This window comes from Phaethon aethereus, assembly GCF_964289735.1.
Source record: "Phaethon aethereus genome assembly, chromosome: Z".
In the NCBI taxonomy this organism is placed as follows: domain Eukaryota; kingdom Metazoa; phylum Chordata; class Aves; order Phaethontiformes; family Phaethontidae; genus Phaethon; species Phaethon aethereus.
Genome location: NC_138577.1, coordinates 88889754 through 88912117, shown reverse-complemented (window position 1 = coordinate 88912117; position 22364 = coordinate 88889754). Strand labels below are relative to the sequence as shown.

General features: G+C 39.4%; 1 protein-coding gene across 1 annotated transcript in view; it reads left to right on the top strand.

The window, feature by feature from the left end:
- The window catches only part of SKIC3 (SKI3 subunit of superkiller complex), a gene marked incomplete at its 5' end in the record, with an annotated part of 48717 nt that overhangs the window by 12914 nt on the left and 13439 nt on the right, over positions 1-22364 (top strand). The window contains 21 exons of the mRNA XM_082013815.1: positions 336-422; positions 512-615; positions 728-854; positions 2041-2220; positions 3034-3158; positions 3608-3861; positions 6315-6417; positions 7230-7406; positions 8342-8486; positions 8640-8718; positions 8837-8898; positions 9022-9078; positions 10200-10268; positions 11222-11296; positions 11930-12071; positions 15343-15436; positions 16006-16083; positions 17393-17517; positions 18356-18479; positions 20750-20968; positions 21718-21790. Coding sequence (XP_081869941.1) covers positions 336-422; positions 512-615; positions 728-854; positions 2041-2220; positions 3034-3158; positions 3608-3861; positions 6315-6417; positions 7230-7406; positions 8342-8486; positions 8640-8718; positions 8837-8898; positions 9022-9078; positions 10200-10268; positions 11222-11296; positions 11930-12071; positions 15343-15436; positions 16006-16083; positions 17393-17517; positions 18356-18479; positions 20750-20968; positions 21718-21790 — 2499 coding nt within the window. The remainder of the gene's footprint in view (positions 1-335; positions 423-511; positions 616-727; positions 855-2040; positions 2221-3033; positions 3159-3607; positions 3862-6314; positions 6418-7229; positions 7407-8341; positions 8487-8639; positions 8719-8836; positions 8899-9021; positions 9079-10199; positions 10269-11221; positions 11297-11929; positions 12072-15342; positions 15437-16005; positions 16084-17392; positions 17518-18355; positions 18480-20749; positions 20969-21717; positions 21791-22364) is intronic.

Here is a 22364-nt window from a genome sequence, read left to right as displayed (position 1 = left end):
CATGTCCTTCATTCACTTTTCATTAGTCATAAATAAAAGCATATTACTTTAAGATCGAATGGTTAAGCTTTTAGCAGAAGTTGCTGCCTCTTTTTTTTGCCTCAGCTTCATGTACACTATTTCTTTGCTGTTTAGACTGCTGTAGCTTTGTCCTTGCTCTCTACAATCTTCTACCTGTTCTCCATCAAAATTATTCTGTCTAAGGCTTCTCAAGGGTATTCTTTCTAAATGTTTTTCTTGTCTTTATCCTCATGCAGTCTGGCTGCTTTTCACACCTTTGATTTCTTAATCTGGTGAGAGACTAACTTGGTCATGTCTATTACTTGGTTTTCTAGATTGTGGATGTAAGCAGTGATCCAGTGGTTTTAGCTATCAGAGGTCAGGCTTATCTAAACAAAGGTTTAATGGATCAAGCTTCAAAGGTTAGTGCTGTATTGTCATTCCTGTAAGCTAAGTAGAATTCTTGGTTTCATAGAGGAAATAACTAGGGAAAAATGGCATCCTTTTGCAGATTTCACAAGAGCTTCGGTTGTCCCACCCTGATCTGGCTGAGTCCCATGCTCTAGAAGGTTTCATCCATTATTCCCAAAAGAACTATGAACAGGCAGAAAGAAGGTAGATTTATTTTTTTCTTTCCATTAACAGGGAAATGTGAGGGGAGAATAGAATATAGTGTTTTGCAGCTTTTGAGAATCTGTCTAATCTGACCTCTGTTCCTTTTATTTAGTTTTCTAAATGCTATTGAAAGAAAGGCTGAAACTGCAGAGTATCATCAGTACCTGGGGCTCACATACTGGTTCATGAGTGATGAGACAAGAAAAGACAAAGGAAAAGCACTCACCCAGTTCTTGAAGGTAAAGGCTGCTTAAACTATTCATGTAGAGTTAGTGTTTTCCTATATCAGAAACCAAATACAGAAATACACTGACTGGAATGACAGACTTGAATATTCTGCTTGTTACTGTTTACAAGCCTCCAGAGCCTGTAAACCAAGTTCAGCTGTGGAAAAAGGCATTGCAGGGAGCTGTGCAGTTACCTGGAATTGCCCTGCTTTTGTTTTCCTCTTTTCACCTAATTCTTGAGGCCTTTGATTCAGCCAAATGGAGTGGTGATCTTCTCAAATCTTCTCTTCTTGAGGGCTGTAAAGTCAAGGCTTCTAGATGACCAGCACAGATCTATGAAGATATTCTGAAATGGGGAGGGCAAAATTCAAATTGGAAAACAAGTGAGGAAGGGAAAAAGATTCAAATGATGTTAGAGTTTCAATGTCTGTCCAAGGAGGTATGTCTGCAAAAGGCCACAATTTATATACTTTCCCAGATCTTTGGGGTTTTCGTGGTTGTGGCTTTTTCCCTGAAAACAGGTGAGAATGTGAATCCAAAAGACTTAGTCTGTCATCTTTATTAGAAACATGGAAGTATACAAAATAAGACTCTAGACATTATAAACTCACCATATATGTTCATGATAGGTGTTGGCAACTCAAATCATTGCCTACTGTTTGCATTTCAGTAACAGCAGAGTATACTGGAGAATGTAGTTGAAGTGAACAATACTTTTGTTTCTAAACAGTTTTATGTGAGCTTTTTTTTTATTGACAAAGCTGTTTTCTGCTGCTTGGGGGCTGTGGGTTTCTTAAGTATAAACAAATCTGCCAAGTGTATCTAAAAAGGAACTTAAACTTTAGGAAAGTCTGGAGTTAATTGTGATGTAATGTGGTAAAAGTATGAGCGTAATGGTTGTAACGGTGTAGAATATGAAAATAATGGGGTGTCATAAAGAACTGTTTTTTCCTAGCACAAGTAGCTTGTTAGTACTTCATGTACAAAATGCTTTTTGTCATGAGGTATGTAGCAGATTCTGCAAATATTTAAAGCTGAAGTAATCTCTGAAATCTTAAAGTTTAGCTACTCAGATGTATCACAGAAGGAGCTTAAATAAGTTGATAAGCAGAAGTTGAACAAGTAGTTATCACTGCACCTGTCCACCAGTATAATCTTTCAAAATGCTGTCTTACATTGTGTTCATATTTCTTTATAGGCTGCAAAATTGGACAGCTACTTGGGAAGTGTCTTTTGTTATTTAGGTAACTACTACAGAGATATTGCTGGAGACAAAAGTAGAGCTCGTGGTTGCTATAAAAAGGCTTTTGAATTGGATGGAACCGATGAAGAATCTGGAAGAGCAGCTGTAGACTTAAGCGTGGAACTTGGAGACATGGTATTGTACATTCAGGGCTTTGGATTACTGCTGTTTTTTGTTTTTCTGTTAATCTTGCTCTTTGAGGAATCACTTACAGGATTCCGCTGTATTTGATAATAAGATCTGAAAACAGCTGTTCTATTATTGCTTAGCAGTTTTCACAGTTGGACCTGCTTCAATTTTATGCTTCAATTCCAAATTAAATCTATCTGGGGAGGAGGGCAGGGGAACCAAGCATAACATTGTAGTCATCACATGTGTGATTTAGATGAAACATTTTTTTCAGTAGTAAACATGAAGAGAAAGTTTGTTTTCATATTTAACTTGCACCAGTTCTTTTCTCTATACTCTACCTTGCTTCTTTCAGGAAAAGCGTACAAAGTCATCAGAACATTTTAAAATATATTTCTGATACAGCATTCTATAAAAAGTTCTTAGCTTATGATATTAGAAAGCAAGTGCATCCCATACTTTGACAGACTCCATTGTAACATCTGGAAAATCAGTCTAAGTATCTGACTTGCTGCAAATACTTATATCCTTCTCTAGTTTGAAAAAAAGCAAAGCTCTACAAAACTGCAGGAATCTACTGTCTATTTGCAAAGACAGGTACATAAGAAATAATCACATCTTTAGATGTGATAATTGCCTTCTCTAATCTGCCACTCAACCTGCCAGTTTTAAAAAGCACCTGTAGCATTTCTTCATTACACTAATTAACAGATTAGACAGTTTAATGGTTTGCTGGATTAGGAGTATTCTTCTTTTCAAGAACGTTGTTCTTTACACATATATATGTTTACTAACCTGGCATTTTTGGTGCTTTATTAGGACACTGCTCTGTCAATCCTGAATGAGGTAACTGAAAAAGCAAGTACTGGTACAGCAAAATGGGCCTGGCTTCATCGTGGGCTTTACTATCTGAGGACTGGTCAACCGTCACAAGCAGTGGCTGAGTAAGAGAAGTAGTGGTTGGTTTAAACCATTTTCTATAAATCCCAATAAAACAGCCTTTGATCTGAGCAAGTTTTGACAATAAGTTAGCTGATTATAGGATGGCTTGTACTAAACAATGGGAAATGGGTCTGAGCAAGCTGTGTCTATCTTCAGTTCCAGAATTAGCACAGTGTAGTCTTTTCAGCATAGCAGTGTTCTGTACTAACAAGCCTGGTGGCAGGCTTGCCATAGATAAGCATGGTATAGCACTGAATAATGAGCCAAAATTAGGTACAAAGTCTGAAGCTGTATAATGTTCTCTGAAGATGAAAACACTACTATGCTGTGTTTAAAAGTTCTGTATAACTCTGTGTGTGTGTCCTGAGAATATGTAATGCAAGGAAATAATTTGTTTATGTTAACTTGTATCGCCTTTTATTTAAATAAATTTATATCTTAATATCTTCAGTTTGCAGGCAGCTCTCAGGGCTGATCCAAAGGATTCCAATTGCTGGGAGTCTCTAGGGGAGGCTTACTTGAGCAGAGGTAGCTATTTGACAGCTCTAAAATCCTTCAGGAAAGCAAGTGAACTGAACCCAGAGCTTGTGTACAGCATTTACAGAGCTGCAGCGGTTGAGCAGATTCTAGGCAAATATGAAAATGCTATAGCTACCTATCAACAAATCTTAAAGAAGACAGAAGATTATGTGCCTGCACTGAAAGGTAATATGTCTGAATTTGAAAGCGTTAACTCTTTCTCCCTCTACACACTGCAGTGCTTCTGTTTTGTGGAGAAGTTCTTGGTATTTTGAGGTTTTCCTACATGGAAGGATAGGGTTGGATTTTGGGTGTGTAGAGGACTGTGATCCCCTACATGAAAGCTAGTGTGTAGTAGCTTGCAAATATCTGAAGAGCTCTTAAATCATGATGCATGGGAGTGATCATTTCTCTTTCAAGTAAGTATGAAAGGTAATTAGTCCTGTGCAGCTACCAGGCCAAATCGGTAGCAGAATTGAAGATAGATAGAGGAAGCCAGCTAACAGTGCTGCAGTTTCACCTAAACAGTAAAAAACTGGCTCAACCGGCAATGGAGACAGGCTGCCATTTCAAAGAGGTGAGTTGTCCTAATTTTCTGCTCCTGACTGTGTGTTTCTCGCTTTTTGTGTTAGCGCTGGTGATTCAGACCCCTCTGACCTTCTTCAAGTTATGAAAAATAGCAGTAAAGTATCCCGAGAGGTCTCACAAGTGTTAGAGGTGATGATAGGTAGAGGTCTTCAGTACATAACTGGGAGCAGAGAGAAACTGGGGAACTGGAACTCCTTTCTGGTGACAGAATAATGATTCTCAAGATACATAATATTGTGAGCCTATAACGTTTCGATAGCCAATGAGTAACTGTTCGATTCACATTCTCCCTGCCACTTAGTCTTCAGTCATTCTCACCCCATACATCCATCCGAAATACATGCTGTTTGCTGCTTGGTGCTAGTATGAATTTTTAAGTTCTGGAGTATTCTTCTGTTGTGTGTAAGGCCTTTTGATTTTTGGGTGCATATGAGGTAATTCTTGTAAGACTTAAGTCAGAGTTGCTGCATTACTATTGGAACAGTAAGTTTTTCATCTGAGAGGGCAACAGGGTGGTTGTCCCTCTACCTCCTCTTGTATAATTTTGTCACTTGGGGTTTGCTAGACTAAAGTGACATGGCAAAAGCTCTATGTTGGAGTTAGTATTGTGGATAGGCAGTTTAACTGCTTGTCAAACAAGACGGCAACAGCTGACTGCAGCAGCAGTTTGCAGTGGTGTCGATTAGAAGTGTGCATGTGTATATGTTTTTTTTAGTGTCTGTAGGTGACAGTTGACAGCATTAATTAGAATAAAATGCTTGAAGAGGACATAAGCACATGGTATCAAGGTTTCCCCCCCTCCTCGGTTGCCTCTATACTTATTGTTTACTTAAGTGTCCTAAGTCTTTTCTCATAATCCTTCTTGTCCTAATATCTGATTTGTTAGCTCCAGATCCTACTTTGAGTCCCAAAACAGTCTTCACCTTCTTACAGACTGTTTAACATTTAGTCTGGTTTGCTCTCTTTTGTGGGCCTTCTTAAAACTTTGTGAAACATACCTCAGTGTACTTTGGCTACTGTTCTGATCAGTTTAGACGGTTTCTGAATTGAGTTGTTGGAAGCATAGTCTCCTAGTAGGTGAGAGAAAGCTAAACTCCTGTTACTTGAATGCATCTTTTTGATGCATTTTATTTTTGTGTTATTAAATGATATGGTTATTCAGCCTCTGCTGCAGCATATCTTTTAATGTATAACTTTGAGGAATAAAATAAATTTTGCGTTTTGATTACAGAACTTCTTGACATCTGAGAAGCTCATGAGCTTGGGACTTCTGTGTGGTCAAGACAAATACCTAGTGGGGGCAAGATAAAGATGCTTGTAAAACATTACTACTGTGATTATTAGTTTGGTATAGGTACAGGGTACGGTAGCATGAGGCAAGTAGCTTCAGAACTGTGAAAATAATACTGGGAATGAATGGTACTCGTAGCCACTGACTTACTGCCAGTCATAATCACTGCTGGTGCCAGCAAGCGTATAAACCAAGTGGTGATCTTGTTGGTTCCAAAATGCTAGAAATGTGTCATTAGATGCAGTTCCTTTTTAACAGTTGGATTTATTTCCATATGAAGTAAATTCTTACATAAGTAGGATTAAATAAGGTTGATTTTAAGTATTCTTCAAAGACAACTTCCCCTTTTGCCTACCTTGGCATTCTTTCTTGTTTTTGTGTTTTGGCAATGATTTTGACTCGTGAAATGAAAGTTGGTGTATTTGTCAAAGACTTACCAATGCAGAACAGATTTCTCATCAGGGCTATAGTTAATATTTGAGGACAAACCCAAAACTTAAATGCTATATTTTTTATAATAAATTAGGTTTATTTTAATATTCAAATTATTCTACAGTTCACACTTGACAGGATAGGTTAAAAGCAAAGTGTCTGTTGTGAGCACAGTGGGTCTTTTGATTTTGGCATAGCATGTGCAGGGTATAAATCTTTATATCAAGCAGAACACTGCGCAGGCTTCCACTCTCCCATCCCACCTCCTTTATCATGCATATCATAAAAGCTATCACTTTTCGTAAAGGATATTTTCTTTTCTTTTCAGGGCTTGGTGAATGCTATCTCATGCTAGGAAGATCAGCCCTTGATAACTATCTTGATAGGAAGGCTGTGGATTACATAGAGCAAGCTCTTGATTTTTTTACAAGGTTAGTACTAAATATTCAGTTTAGATCACTTAATTTTCACTGGGGTTGTGGGCTGACAGGTATAAGAATAAGAGTTAAGTGTTTGAGGATTTTCAGTTAAAATAAATATAATGGACCAGGCCTGTAATCTGGCGGTAAGAATGTGCATATTGAAAATGATTTGAATAATGAGTTCTGGACTTAGGCTGCTTAAATGAATGGTAATTATAGACTTTTGTTTTTTCTATTTGAAGATACAGAGTCTCTTGATTGCAACACAAAGTGTGAAATGACACACAGTTCTCTCCAGCTATCTTTCTGTATATATGGGACTGGGAGGAAGGGATTTCTACCAAAAATGGTGGATGAGAAGAAATTGTTCCTTCCCTCCCTCAATCTTTTTGTTTTGTATGTTGTACAAAATGCTTTAGTGTCCTAAATTAAACCTTGGGATAGCTGCTGTTACAGGAGAAGGCCCATCAGGTTTCTGCACGAGTCATGTCTTGTAACATAACATGATAGTGCTCTGAAATGCGAGAGTGGGTGTAGTCAGCTGACATATTGATAGATAACGCCAAATTTTTGGAACTGACTCTTAGTCCCAGCAAAGTTGGAATACGGTGGCATTTTGTAGGTTTTTTGGTTATTTTTGACCTTTTAGACTTACAGCTTGAATAGGAAGAAAACTGAATAAAAAAAATAAATCAAACAGCTTATTGACTAATTACATTTAAGTTTGTGCCACTCTGCAAAAGTGGTGAACTTTCTTTCAGAAAACGATATTGAAGTGTCTGAATGGGTGTTGTGTGGGTTTTCTATATCATTAATTACAGGGCAACAAAGCACCGTCTTGATGTATCTTGCCTCTGGAAACTGCTTGGAGATACCTGTACTAGTGTGCATGTTATTTCACCAACCAAAGTGAATGTTCAAGTTCTAGGATACCTTCTGGGTAAAAATGCAGGCAAACAGATGCTGAATAAAAGTGAGCTGCTCAGACTGGGAGGAAGGTAATGATTTTTTATTATCAATAGCTTCTGTGCAGCTTGAGACTCTATGTGAAGTTTGATGTATTCTAGACTTTCATTTCTAGAAAATGAAAGACACGCTGATCTGTTGACACCTGCATTATTGAGCAAAGATTAATGAGGTGGTAAATTGGGTCGCATGCTTCTTCCAAATCACACTGCTCATTTCAGAATATGTTTGCTTCATTGCCATAGTGGCTGTCAACACTTCATCTAGCACCTGCTCTGCTTGTTTCTGTCTCCAGAGCATGGCTACATCCTGCCTGTCACTCAGCAAATTGTGCCTCTTTAAATGGAGTGGTTTCAGTAGTAGCTAACTAATTCTCCCAGGACTACTAAAGTCAAAGACAATAGTTTAAGTTTTCTGTCTGTACTTCTTTCTTATAAAAATGGTATCAGGTCTTGCCCTAGGTATGGTGTCTAGAGTACTTTGGAAGAGGGAATTCATTGTTTCTGTCCCTGGAAGCTCATGATGGTCAAATATTTGTAGTGTTTCTGTAGCCTGTTCTGTGACTCCCTCTGAGCTTTGTGCAGTTGGATTTGTAAGGCAGGAAATGCAGCTGCTTAGTAAATTTCAGCCACAATATGTGAAGTCAGATGCTTCCTAGGGGAAGTCTGATTAACTGTAAAAATGAATGATGTTTGTTTGAAGTAAAAGCATGCATATTGCATCTGACACAGCTTTGATTTAATGCACCTTTGTGGCTTCACAAGTAGTGGGCATTACAGACTGCCTTTAGACCACGATAGATTCTGTGAAGTTTGTTGTTTGCATTCCATTCTTGTCTGGTTTTGTTTGGGTTTATGCATGTTTGCTTGTTTCAGGTTTTTAAGCACTCTTCTGAATGTTTTTTCAGCTTTCTGCTCCTCATGTACAGAGGCTTGGAATAATACTTCTGTGATTCATGTTTCTGTAGGTGTTATGGCAGAGCTTTAAAATTGATGCCTTTGCCTAGCATATGGTGTGATCTTGGAATAAATTATTATCGACAGGCAGAAGACCTCACAGCATTGGGCACTGACATGAATGAGATCAGTGAACAGCTAGAGAAGTCTTTACAGGTATTTCCTGGTTTTCCTGTTACATTCTTTAAAATTTAAATTGTGTTTTTGCTTGTCTGTATACTCTCTGTCCTCAATAAAGCCTACATCTCTGAATAAGTGTATTCATTTTTGCTGTTCTAGTGATATAATCCACATTTGATTTTCTTCTAGTGTCTCAAAAAAGCTGTGAGGCTTGATAGCAAAAATCATCTTTATTGGAATGCACTTGGTGTAGTTGCTTCCTGTAGTGGTAAGTCTTCAGTGAACCCCCTAGCTCCATAATATCCTAAATTAGAAGGCAACTTGACTAATGGTATTTATGAAATTCAGTTAGATCTAGCTCTCGTTTTTTCTTTCCCCCCCTCTAGCTATTGGGAATTATGCTCTTGCTCAACACTCGTTCATCAAATCTGTTCAAGCTGAGCATATCGTAAGTGCTGTAGGCAGCTGCCATCTGTTTCAACTGGGCATTTAAAACTTTTTTCCCCTGATGCAGTGTTATTTTTGAATATAGTAATAATATATTGGTTTTAACTTTATTTGTTCTGCCTAGAATGTTGTTGCCTGGACCAACTTGGGGGTTTTGTATCTGACAACTGGAAACATTGAGGTAACTCTCTTTCCCATCCTCAAATATAGTTTCCCTTTTTTTTTTTTTTTTTTGTTAAGGGAGTGTATTGGGGCATGAGTGTGGGCAAACAGTGAAGAATGTCCCTCTCAGATTCATTCCCTCTCATATTTCCTTGTAATTAAATAAAATTGGTGCCTGTACCTTACTTGAGGCACAGAAATGAATTAAATATTTGTTCTGGAGAAGATAAGTGAACTTTTGAATTGGTGAGGTTGCTTTCCAAGCAACTGGGTGGAATGAAAAGCATTTGGAAGGACTAAGAAGTAGTTAATCAAACCAATGCACACCAGGTTTGACCAAGAACTCTTTCAATTGTAAGTCATAAACTGAACTTTGGGTTTGAGTTTCCCATAGGTAGCTACTTTCTGCTTATCAGCATGTCATACGATTTACTGTAACTTTGTGTAACCTTCAGCATTTCTCTGGAGAAAAATTGGAGTACATCTCAAGTGAAGTCCAGCATTCTCATGCAGCACAAATTACATCCTATCCTATTCGCTGGTCAGAATTACAGAAATTTTGTTTAATTGGAAGTGTGATGGTCAGACTTATTTTTACTAAAAATATTAAATTATTAGTAGTAATTAGTATCTGATACTGCAGACTGCTTACTGCTAGGATTACTAATGCTAAAACTTTGTTCACCTTATGCCATGTTGAGGGAGGAATTCTAATCATATGTAATGTGTAGGGAAAAGATAATTTGTGGGTGGTAATCAGTTTTACCACTTTGAAAATGTGTTTTTTTGCATGAAGGAAAAGCAAATTTCCAAAACTGGATCCTCCAAGAGGCAGATTTTAAAATAATTGTTTTAAGGGGTAATCTATCTGCTGAACTGTTTTAAGAAGGAATTATATTTGGAAGGGAGGAGAACTTCGATCTTGTAAAGATTTTAGTTGGTTGGTTTGGGTTTTTTTGTAAATAAGACTGAACTAGTTTATTTCTCTGGGCAACAACAGAGTAGGTGTTTTTAATAGTGACGTAATTTTGTCCATAAAATCTCTTCCAATACTACTGCATGTCAATACCCACGTATACTCAAAAGTGCTCTGTTGCCATGCCAGACAGTACAATATCACTGTTATCTTTGGTTCTACAGCAAGCTCATGAAGCCTTCAAGGTAGCTCAGTCCCTGGAGCCTTCTTACTTACTGTGTTGGATTGGGCAGGTAAGATAATGAAAAATTGTAATACAGTGCACCAAAACCAACAGAAGACTTGGACTCCGTCCTAATGATTGGCCCTTAAGCATGTTCCTGAAATTAAATGTTTTAAGGAAAGGGAGCTTCTACTTCCCCTGAGGGTGGATGGGACTCTGTTTTCCATACTGGTTATACAATGGGAATTTATGTTGAAATCAGATATCTTTAGACAGTGTTTTTCTGGCTGATGCTGTGAGTTCTGTAAGGAATTAGTTATTAAAAAAACAATCACTGTGTGTGCTCTGAACCTTTTTATTGAGCACTGTCAACAAAGCACTCTCTTCATAAGGTGCTAGTTATTTAAGCTTCAGCTGTACTTCTAGCTCATTATATGGCAGTGCTTAACTCTCTTCTCTGCACCCCCCTTCTACCACCACTGTTATAAAGAGTAAGCCTCTAAGGTACCTGGGACAAAAGCAGTTCTTACTTCTTGGGATGACCCTACCACTGAGGGCTGGATATGCTCCCACTGGTATTGAGGCCATCTGTGAATAGTAGAAAGAGTTGTGATTTATACTTTTATGATCACTATAGGTGCACTTCGTAATCCCATGCTGCTAACCTGCTAATAATGTCTAATTGAAACTGGATTCTAGGGAAGAACTAGAACGTTCACATGTCAAAATTCATCTCCTATCAGATGTAGGTTGTGCTAACACACACAAAGTCTTTGCCCTAAAGAATGTAAAGTAGCAGCAGGAGACCATAAGTTTCGAGTACTGATACAGTACTTGTATCAGCTTGTGCTCCCTTTAATTGTGTTCATTTTATTCTTAAAACTGATGTTTCTTGGACAGCGTGAGGAAAAGAAAATGTCTTTGTGTTAAATGCCTAAGCTGTACCTGAAGTAACGTGTGCTGAGTTACTTGTCGATGTCATAATTTTTAAAATACCTGACAGCAATTTTTGCTTCTCTGCAGGCTCTTATTGCAGAGACAGTAGGCAGCTATGATACTATGGATCTCTTCAGGCACACAACTGAACTCAGTATGCATGTAAGTATAACAGTTGTATTATCCTTAAGTTTCTACATATCAAATCTCTCTACTTAGATGATGTAAGTTTTTAAAAAAGAGACAAGCCTCAAATGGTGAAACAGTTACGGTTATGTTCCAGCTGAGATTGCCTGACTTCCTTGTTGTTGTTTGTGGCCTGTGCTGACACTGAATAGCAGGCAGTTGTTTTATTAAATGCTTTAGTCCCAGTGGTCTAAGAAATTAGCTCTGTAAATTGTGAAAAAAACATTCTTGATGTTCCACAGAATTGGACAGAGATCAAAGGCATAAATTATAACTATTCCAGGAGAGAGCAAGGATATTGCTAGTATCCTGAGTTCTAAGAAAGTGGAGGACTTTACATTCTCTTATAGCTTTTTTCATCTGTCATCTCTCCAGGGGTGCAGCAAGTGATATGTTAATGTAAGAATTCTCTTCACCCAAGGGACAAGTCAAAACTGTGTATGGAGTAATTCTGTTTCATGTTTTCTTCTCCTGCTTAACACTGTTGCAGATTTTTAGCCAAGAATATGCTCTAAAAGACAGAATTGCTATTATAATCTTTAATGATTTCACTGTTGCTTGAGTAGGTTTAATGACTCCTATTTTGGGGTTTTTTGTTTGTTTCTTGAGACTGAGGGAGCAAAAGGCTATGCCCACTGGGTATGTTCAACGCTGCAGGATAAAAGCAACAGAAACACTGAACTGTATCTGTACAACATTGTTCAAATGAATGCTATTCCAGCAGCTCAGGTGGTCTTGAGCAAATATACAGGTAGGTAATTTAAATGCTTCATTAACCTGTCAAGCCTAAGAGATGCATTCAGAATGAATGGATACACCTGTGCTAGTTCTAGCAAAGAGTGATCTGGCTGGGTTGGGGAGAGGCTTTTCAGTGGTGAAGTTAAGTATCCAAAACAAAATTTTTTTGTTTTTTATCCAAAACAAACTGATTTTTTTTATTGTCATACAAAGATGAAATAGATGTGAGTGCTGTCTTCCTACTCATTCCAACAAATTGTTTTTCAAAGGCCTATCAAAATAAGGACCAGAGTCTTGTTACACTTGTCATCAGGTGTTTGCTATCAGACTTCCTTTCGGTGTGTCTGTATGCATAGGTGCAGATAGATGCTAGCTCCTCTGCCCCCTGCCATGATGTTTGGCAGAAACCTGCTCCTGGATGCTGCATAACTTCATAATATCAAGCATCTGACTGTGGTGACCTTCAGTAGGAGATGAACTCTGTTCTTGGGTATGGTTCCAAGCCAGTGTGGCCTCTCTGTTGGGGTAGGCTTGTGTATGTCTAGACTGGAAGGTAGATAGAGGAAGTGTGGATTTTCATAGAATCGTACAATAGCTTGGGTTGGAAGGGAAATTTAAAGATCATCTAGTCCAAGCCCCCTGCCATGAACAGGGACATCTTCAACTGCTCAGAGCCCCGTCCACCGTGACCTTGAATGTTTCCAGGGACAGGACATCCACCACCTCTCTGGGCAACGTGGGCCAGGGTTTCACCACCCTCATTGTGAAACATTTGTTCCTTAGACCTAGTCAAAATCTTCCCTCTTCTAGTTTAAAACTATTACCCCATGTCTTATTGCTACAGTCCCTGCTAAAAAGTCTGTCCCCATCTTTATTATCAGCCCCCATTAAGCACTGGCCGGCTGCAGTAAGGTCTCCCCGGAGCCTTCTTTTCTCCAGGCTGAACCCCCCCAGCTCTCCCAGCCTGTCCTCCCAGCAGAGCTGTTCCAGCTCTTGGAGCGCTGCTGGGGCCTCCTCTGGCCCCACTCCAGCAGGTCCATGTCTCTCCTGTGTCAAGGGCTCCAGAGCTGGACACAGCCCTGCAGGGGGGTCTCCCCGGAGCGGGGCAGAGGGGCAGAATCCCCTCCCTCGCCCTGTTGGCCACGCGGCTTTGGGGGCAGCCCGGGACACGGTTGGCTTCTGGGCTGCGAGCGCACGTTGCCGACTCCTGTCCAGCTTTCAACCCACCAGGACCCCCAAGTTCTTCTCCATGGGGCTGCTCTCCATCCTTCATCCCCCAGCCTGTGCTGATACCAGAGGCTGCCCTGACCCGGGTGCAGGACCCTGCCCTGGGCCTTGTTGAACCTGATGAGGTTCACACTGGCCCATTCCTTGAGCTTGTCCAGGTCCCTCTGGATGGCATCCCGTTCCTCAGGTGTGTCAACCGCACCACTCAGCTTGATGTCATCTGCAAACTTGCTGATGGTGCATTCCATACCACTGTCTTATGTCATTGATGAAGATACTAAAGACTACTGGTCCCTGATAGACATTGCTCATCACCGATCTCCATCTGAACATTGAGCCATTGACCACTACCCTCTGGTTACGACCATCCAACCAATTCCTCATCCACCCACCAGTCCACCCATCAAACCCATGTCCCTCCAATTTAGAGAGAGGGTGTTGTGGGGGACCGTGTCAGAGGCCTTGCAGAAGTCCAGATAGACGACATCAGTAGCTCTTCCCTTGTCCACTGGTGTGGTCACTCCATCATAGAAGCCACTAGGTTGGTCAGGCAGGACTTGGCCTTGGTGAAGCCATGCTGGCTGTCTCAAATCACCTCCCTGCCCTCCATGTGCCTTAGCAGAGCTTCTAGGAGGATCTGCTCCAGGATCTTTCCCGGCACAGAGGTGAGGCTGACGGGTCAGTAGTTCCCAGGGTCCTCCTTGCTACCCTTTTTAAAAATGGGTGCAATGCTTCCCTTATTCCAGTCACCGGGGACTTCACCTGACTGCCAGGATTTCTCCAATACCATGGTGAGTGGCTTGGCAACTACGTCAGCCAGCTTGCTCAGGACTTTGGGATTCATTGCATCAGGTCCCACAGACTTGTGCATGTTCAAGTTCCTCAGGTGGTCACAAACCTGATCTTCTCTTACAGAGGGAGGGACTTTGCTCCTCCAGTCCCCATCTTGCAGGCCATCCCCTCGAGAGGTGTGGGAAGACACACTGCCAGTGAAGACTGAGGCAAAGAAGTTGTTGACTTCTCCTCAGCCCTCTCCTCATCCGTTGTTACCAGTTTGCCAGTCTTGGTCATCGGGGGGGTGGGGTACGCTTTCTTTGACCTTCCTTTTCTGGCCAACATACCTCTGGAAGCCCTTCTGATTATTCTTTGCATCCCTTGCCCAGTTCAGCTCCAGCTGTGCCTTGGCCCTCCTGACCCCATCCCTACACAACCGGGCAGCGTCCCTGTACTCATCCCAGGATCCCTGTCGCTGCTTCCACTGCCTGTGCAGTTCCTTCTTGCCCTTTAGTTTGCCCAGCAGGTCTCCACTCAGCCGTGCTGACCTCTTGCCTTCCTTTCCTGATTCCTTACACCTGGGGATCAAGAGCTTTTTGCTCTATGGAAAGAGTCCTTAAAGATCTGCCAGCTCTGTTCTTCTCCCTTGTGCCTGAGGGCAGTTTCCCAGGGTGTCCTATTGACTCACTCCTTGAAGATCTCTATTCCTGCTTTTTGAGAGCTACAAAATAAGGTGCAAGCACTTAAAATGAGGTAAATGTGAGACTGTATTTCTTTGTCTGTGATATCCCCGTTTTGAAATAAACTGCAAGAGAGGCCTGTGTCATCCTTTCTTGTCTGGGAAAAAGGGTTAGAAGTCTGAGGTGACATGACAGCTCACAAGTCTGTGCTTTAGTTACTCAGAAGCTCTCAAAAGTTGTAGTATTTAAAAAATGTGTATGATTCTGCCAGTATTTTACTGGAGTCAATATAAGCTGAATAGTTTCTTCTTTTATTACAAAAAAAGCCAAACCACTGCCGGCTGAAAAGCTTAAAATATATTGAGTTTATCAATGCTGTGTCATAAGATTTGAAACTTTTTTGAGCTAACCTGATGTCATATTGCAGGTCTTCGTATCTCTTCTTTATTTGCCTGCAGCCTGTCAGAATGATTCCAGTGAGCAACTGACAGAAGCACTTTGCAAAGTGTTTTGTATATATGCATCAATATAGCAATGTTTTTTAATGCTTTTTCACATATCTTTCTGATCCTTTCTCCTATATTGTCAATTCTGATTTTCTAGAAAGAAATCCAGACGACGCGTCTGCTTTCACAATGCTTGGTTATTTGAATGAGTATCTGCATCTAAAAAGACAGGCAACAGATGCCTATGAGAGGTAAACTATACACTCTGAAAAAAGTTTACTGGTAGAAGCTGCTTGCCCTCTTGTTTCATGCACCAGCTGAAAAACTTAAGGGTTTTTCTTTTCCTTTAGTAAACCTTACTTCGTTGATTCAACAGTGTACTTTAAGGGGAGGTGTGGGGATGTTCTTATATCAAATTTGGATATGCAGAACACAGAACTGGAGAAGTAAAGGCATTGCAAGGCTTGCATGTCTTAATAGGACATCTAGCTAATTCACAGTATGGGATTTAAGTGAAATTTTGGGGGTGGGTAAGCTTGGTTTTGTTTTGGTCTCTACCCCATTCTAATCAATGGAGGTGGTTGGGCTTTTATTTTGTTTTTTCTTCTCTTTCCAAATGGTAGGGGGAGGTGGTGAAGGAAACCATGTTTGATGAACATGTTTGCTGATGCATTAAAGTGGTAAAATAGGCTCTGTTTGTGGTTAATTACCATAGAAAATCTTTTGCATAAAAAGTTTGTCCTTTCTGCTCTAAGAACTATTGTCAAAATATGCATGTTATAGTCAGATAGTAATTATTCTTAATTGCGGTTATTTTCAGGGCAGCTTCATTACTGAAAAACTCTGGGGATACTGAGAAATACAATATAGCAATGCAAAACTATGGCAGGTCACTGTGGTAAGTGTTTGTTGCCATGTTTTCCCAGCCCCTAACTTCAACTTTGGATATAGTGAGCGCAGTGGTGCAAAACATGGCTAAGGCTGAAAGATGAAAGACGGTTGCTAAAAATAATCTATTAAACATCATTCTTAATTGTCAACAAGTTTGACTGAAACTTCTATGTCCTCCAGAAATGGGTAGCGTATTTTAAAAAAAAATATCACATTGCAAGGAATTTCTGTATGTCTTCACAGTTTATAACATACCGGTGATTCCCTTATCCTTCACTCAATATTTAAGTGCCTTAATATAGTCTACACAATGTAGCTGTTTTATGGACTCCAGAATAAATCAGGGGTTTTTTACAATCTCCACACTTGAGATATGTAGTAGGCGTAGTCTGAATAAGATAGCTGCCTCAAGGTTTATTTGAAATCCCTTCTACGTGCCCTTTGAATTTTTATTGACTTGTACAACCTGAAACATGTGGCGTTGGGGTGTTGTGTACATGTATGTGATCTGTCTGCTGATGACACGCTCTGCTGCAATCCTACTCACAATTCTAAGTTCCCTTCATGATTCGCTTCTGGTTCTTGGGGGATGCAGGACACAAGTATTAACACATGAAGACTTTGAAACTTCTCTTTGATATAAGGTAGCTCAAGTATCAAGAGATACTTGTCAGCTCTCTAGGGAAATGTCGTATATTCTTAAGTTCCTGTACATGGTACTGGAACTTCTAGGCTGTGATAATGTGATAATTCATTCTTTAACTTCAGGGAATATTTTAGAAGCAACTCTACAGCTTCCTGTAGTCTCACATCCAAGCTATATGCGTGGTGATTCCTGTGTGCAGCTTCCACAAGAGCAAAGCTCCAGTAATTAATAACTAGTGCTAATAAACACAATCCTGTATAATTTCTTCCATAGTGGTCTTAGAACAAGAGTGCTGTATCTCTGTATGTGCACTTGCCTGTCTGTGTGCATGCGTACTTTGATTTGCTTTTTCATGTCTCTCCTTTGCTATTTTCTCCTGCTCTGTTGTGTTGACCATGAAGTGACATCCTAATATATAGCTGTCATGCAGATGGGGAGGACTTTTTTTTGTATCAATTATTCTTCATACAACAGATAGTTGGAGAGAGTAACTGCTCTAACTGAAGGAGGGTGGGGAATACTGCCCATTATTGTCCTAATCTTGACCTTTTCCAGGTGTCTGCTTAAAACTGCTGTGGAAAAAAGGATACCGGTGTGCAAGGAGAGCTTATCTGAATCATAGCAGCTGTTGATACATCCTTTGTAGCAGTGACTGTTTTTGTTTTTACAGTGCCCTTGGTCAGTGTGATAAGGCCATTGAGGTTTACACATCAACACCCCTAACTGAGTTTGATGGCATTGTGGGGATAGCATTAGCCTACTTCAAGAAAGGACTGTTACAGGAAAGTATCAAAGGTAAGCATCTGCCTAAATCAAAGCATTATGGGAAACTTCTCTTGAGATTAATCTTAACAAAATTTGTTTGTCTGACCAACGAAGCTGTAGTTCAGTTTATTTCACTCTTTCGGTCCTAACGCATAAGTACAAATTCTACAACTATTTTAATCATTAGGCTGTTCAGCAGAGTGCTAGAACTATTCAAATGTACAAAGAGAAGCTACGTTTCTTCAAGTGTTTAATTCTTGTGCATTAAGCTGTTGTGCTCTTAGCTTCCCTTGTTCCCAAATGAAATGGTGTTCCTGAAAAAATCAGACCTGGGCAGGAGATTAATGTGTTGTTCAAAGCACTTTAGTGATAAATGTAAGTGCTGTATTGTTATGTTCTGCAATGCTAAGATGTGAGACTTCACAAAAAGGTATACTGAATTGTCAGTGTAGAAGTGTAAGCACTTGCAAAGGAGCAGCCAGCTTAGCATTTTAAATAACTCTTTGTTTTTAATTGGAGTGATGTGTGCCCATCTGAAGTACTATTTCATAATAACAGAAGAGTATTTATACTGTGTTCTTTCAGGCTTTTTCTGGGTATGACAATACTGCTTTTCAGTTCTGTTTCCATTTGCTACATATTAAACAACTCCCAGCCTCCAAACAGCACTGTAAATCTGGTGTTTCCTAACATACAGTTACTTCCAAGATTTTAGTCAACTTCTTTTGTCTTCTGCCTATGATTTGAGATGTGAAAATATAGTGAACCTGAAACCAAAGTGCCCCTGTGTAGGTGTTCTAGTACCCTGCCTTTCTAAACTTCATATTTTTTTCTCCTACTTCAATTCTGAGTCTTGACTTTTTACCAGCCTATGAAAAAGCCTTGTCTGTTGCTGAGTCTGAGCAAGATAAAGCACATATCCTGACTGCCTTGGCAATAATAGAGTATAGACAGAACAAAGTGGATGCTGCAAAGGCACTGCTGTTTAAATGGTGAGTGGAGGGGATAATAATCAGTATATGATGTTTTATTGTACTGCTGAATCCTCAAATTTACTTTTTGGGGGATCTCAGGTGGACATTTTCATTTTGTGTTGCAGAGTAAAATTGGGAGTGGATGCAGTGTTCTTTTAAGCTTATTCATGTGATATATCTGTCTTATTTTATGACCTATGTCTTCTTCCATATTCTTAAACCAGTATGGAGTGGAAAGATTAGTGGGCTGTGCAGTTTGAATGTCTACTATCCTTGCATGGTAGTTTTAATAGCTTTATCTTTCAAAATAATATTATCTGTAGTTGTCCTAAGCACTAGGCAATATTTTTGCTCTTTAGCTGTAAGAAATCTAGATAACTAATGAAAACAATTTCAGTTTAAATAGTCGGAAATCTCCATAACAATTATGTTCCAAGCGTCATAGACAAGGACAATCTTGTAGCTTCCCCATGAAAAGATCTATATCAGTTGTTCACTTAAGTCATGAATGTATTTTTTTTTTTTCAGAGCTGTGGAGGCTAAAAGCCTGTGCATCATTGTTAGTCTCCTGGTAGCTATGGATTAAGAGCTAACATCTCAGCCTCTCAGGATCAACTCTGTCAATAGAGAACGCTAGTAGTGGCTGTACAGGCTCCATCCTGCCAGCAGGCTTCTGAAGTTACTGAAATAGTGAAGGTCCATGATCTAGTACACTCTAAACCCTGAGTAACTGATGATTAACTAGCTAGGAACCTGATAGTTCCTACATCCTGTTAATCACTGCAGAATTCTATTTTTGTCATAAACATCAACAGTGAGAGTCTTCTAGATTACCTTAGTTGTGTTTAAAGAAAAGAAAAAAGTAGTAAATGGTTTAGGAAAGTAACACTATAGTGAATATGTCTAGATCTGAATTGGAAGCACAGTGCTGCAAAGGTATATGGTGGATTTTAGTAATAAGAACAAAAATGGTGCATTGTAGTCCAATAGACAAATGTCTTCATTGACTGGAATTTATGCTAGATGTGTTAAGGCAGCTTCTTGTTCAAGGTCCTACTCAGACCCTTTTCTTTTTTTCTCATGGCCAACTTGGCACAAGAGATTTTTAGCAGCGAGTATGTCTTTAGAGCTAATTTGATAGAATCCCACTTACATGTCGAAGGGCAGTGCCTTTGCACCAGGTAACATAGCACTGGCTATTCAAGTTTATGTTTAACAGCTCTTAGAAATTTTTCTTGGTAGGGACTGAAAACAAAACATAGAATGGGAGGTTTACATTCTTGTCTTTATTTGAAGGCAAAAATAATCATTAGAAGATTGATTAAGAGCTTGTAGTCACCTGATAAATGAAAGTGAGCAGCATTTCATTCTGTAGTTATGTGTAGGACATTAGAGTGAAGTAACTCCAAATTACTGTTGTCATGCATTATTTTGTTATTTGCTTCCATTTAGTTTGTATTACAATTTATTGACTTGCCTTTATTGTAAGAACACCTTCAACTAGTACATCAGTTAAGGTCTTTGATAATGGTTGTTTGTACTGAGCTCATGGTTTCCACCAGAGTTGAAGATCAGAGGATTAACTTGAGTTAAGAGTTCTCCACCTATACTAGAAAAATTTGCTGAAAAAAATCAGTAGCTATAGCTAGTATGTCTCCAATAAAACTTGGAATACTACTGATAGGAGGTTAAACTGCCTGTTACAATGACATGAATGTAACAGTGCAGCTGATAGTGGTACCAAATCTAATAGATGGTGGAAAGCATGCTCTAACTACCTTATGTTGGACCAAACCTTGATGTAAACAAGTTGTAATTTCTCAGAACCTCCCTGTTCTCAGAAAGAGCAGTAGGCTCATTTTTGGCTTCTTCCTTCCTGGATTTCTGTTGCAAAGCTGTAAACAGGCATGCTATGACTCGGATTTTGTACTAGTTATAATGTCTTCAAGAAAAGAAAATAGTTGTCAATGTTACATGTTGTCTCTTACCATTCATTTTATGGCTGCTGCTGAAGGATAACTGATGCGTCAGAGTCTTGTCAAGTAGTTATACCTTATAAGCTTGAGTGCCGAAATGGCACATAACCACTGCTGTTTTCCATGTCCTAAGACCTCAAGGATACTGATCCAGCTTGATCCATAATCCCACAGTGAGAGGCTCCTAATTCTGTATACCATGCGTGATACATAGGAGCAAGAGGACTCAAAAGTAGCAAGTACTGTAATGTTAACACTAAGTTTAATTTATGCTCCAAAACAGTGTCTCCTTTCCTCCCTCTGATTCAACAGCTCATTAAAGGAACCTAGTACAGAAAGTCTGAAGGCTTTGTGCACACTAGGACTGGTAAAGGAGGATGCTACACTTGCAACAGCAGCCCTAAAAGAATTACTGAAGCATGAAAAAGGGGATGATGGGATTTATGAGAGGTGCCTTATTGCATCAGCTGTTTATGCATTGCAAGGTAGAAATGTGGCAGTCCAGAGAGAAGTGTCCAGAGCAATACACAGGTATGTATTTTGTCTTTCTTTAGATTGCCTTGTAAATGAATTGCTTTGATTACATTGAATAGTAAGCAAATCTCTGTTCAGGTCAGAGGGACAGGAGCTCTGGTCATATGACAGGATCTTGCGTTCTGATTTATGGGATCAAGTTTCATGGCTTGTTTGGGGTTTTCTGGCTTCTTTGGTAGCTAGATGAGTTCACTGTTCTATGAAAGCATTTTTCATCATATGTAGCAGAACATTCAACCTTCCAAAGTCTCTAGGGCTTTTATTTAATATTTAACAGTCTCCAAAGCTGTTCATTCCATTAGCTAAATGTCTGTGTTTAAATGTGTTTTGATTAGCCCTAGCGTTGTAGAAAGGGAGAGCTTTAATCAATGCCTTCAAGCAAGACATACCTCATAGTCTCTTCAAGTGTTTTTGGAAACTATTCTTTATGCAAATTGTTTTTCTCCAGTTGCAATTTAAATTCCTTGTTCTTCACACTATGAGAACAAGACCTGTAGTCCTAAAGTTTGTTTACTTCGCGTGAATATTGATATGCATATTGTACATTATATTTCTTTAGCGAGCAGTACAACTTCAATACTGTGGTGCTTGATTTAAATTACTACCCGTGTCTATTTTCTACCACACTGAGTTGTTTTCTTAATAGAAAAAGATCCATTTCGGATTTATACTAACTGCCTACCAAGTAATGGAAGACCAGGTTCGTATCTAAACCAGAACGTCTAATATCCTTGTTCTTTTCCCAGTAACCCTGACAATGCTGCCCTCTGGTCTCTTCTGTCTCAACTAGTGCCACTGTATGCATCACAAAAGGCAAAAGTAAGTGCATTGTTGTAATGCATGTTGCTGTTAACATCCTGAGTAGTCTGTGTTGTTTCTTAACTAAAAAAGAACCCCACCCTTCAGTACATGGGCATTCACTAGTTAATTTGAAAACTTAAGGCTTACATGCACAAGCACGTAGAGGGCAATGCACCTCTACTGAAGGTACATATCCAATTATTTGCCTCTTTCATGGGGTAGCAATTCTTTATCTTCTTGAAGTAAACTCAAGAAAAATCTGCTAGAATTATTCCAACAAGAAAAGGCTTTGCTATGTATAATTTTTGTGTTTAGCTTTATATACACACATACATATGTATAAATATATATTAGGATTTACATATGTTGAATTTAGCTAATCTAGTCAATTTCACTTCCGCATTACCTAGTGTTTCTTTGCCACTTTTATGCTTATTATTAGCTCTTCTCCAAATAAATAATCTTTGTCTTAATTTATGTCAATTATGTAAACAGAAATAGCACCTGAAAACAGACCCGTTCTAAAATTAGAAACACAATATATGGATAAGCCTAATCCTGAATGTCTCTTCCTAATTCTTTATGGAGGGAT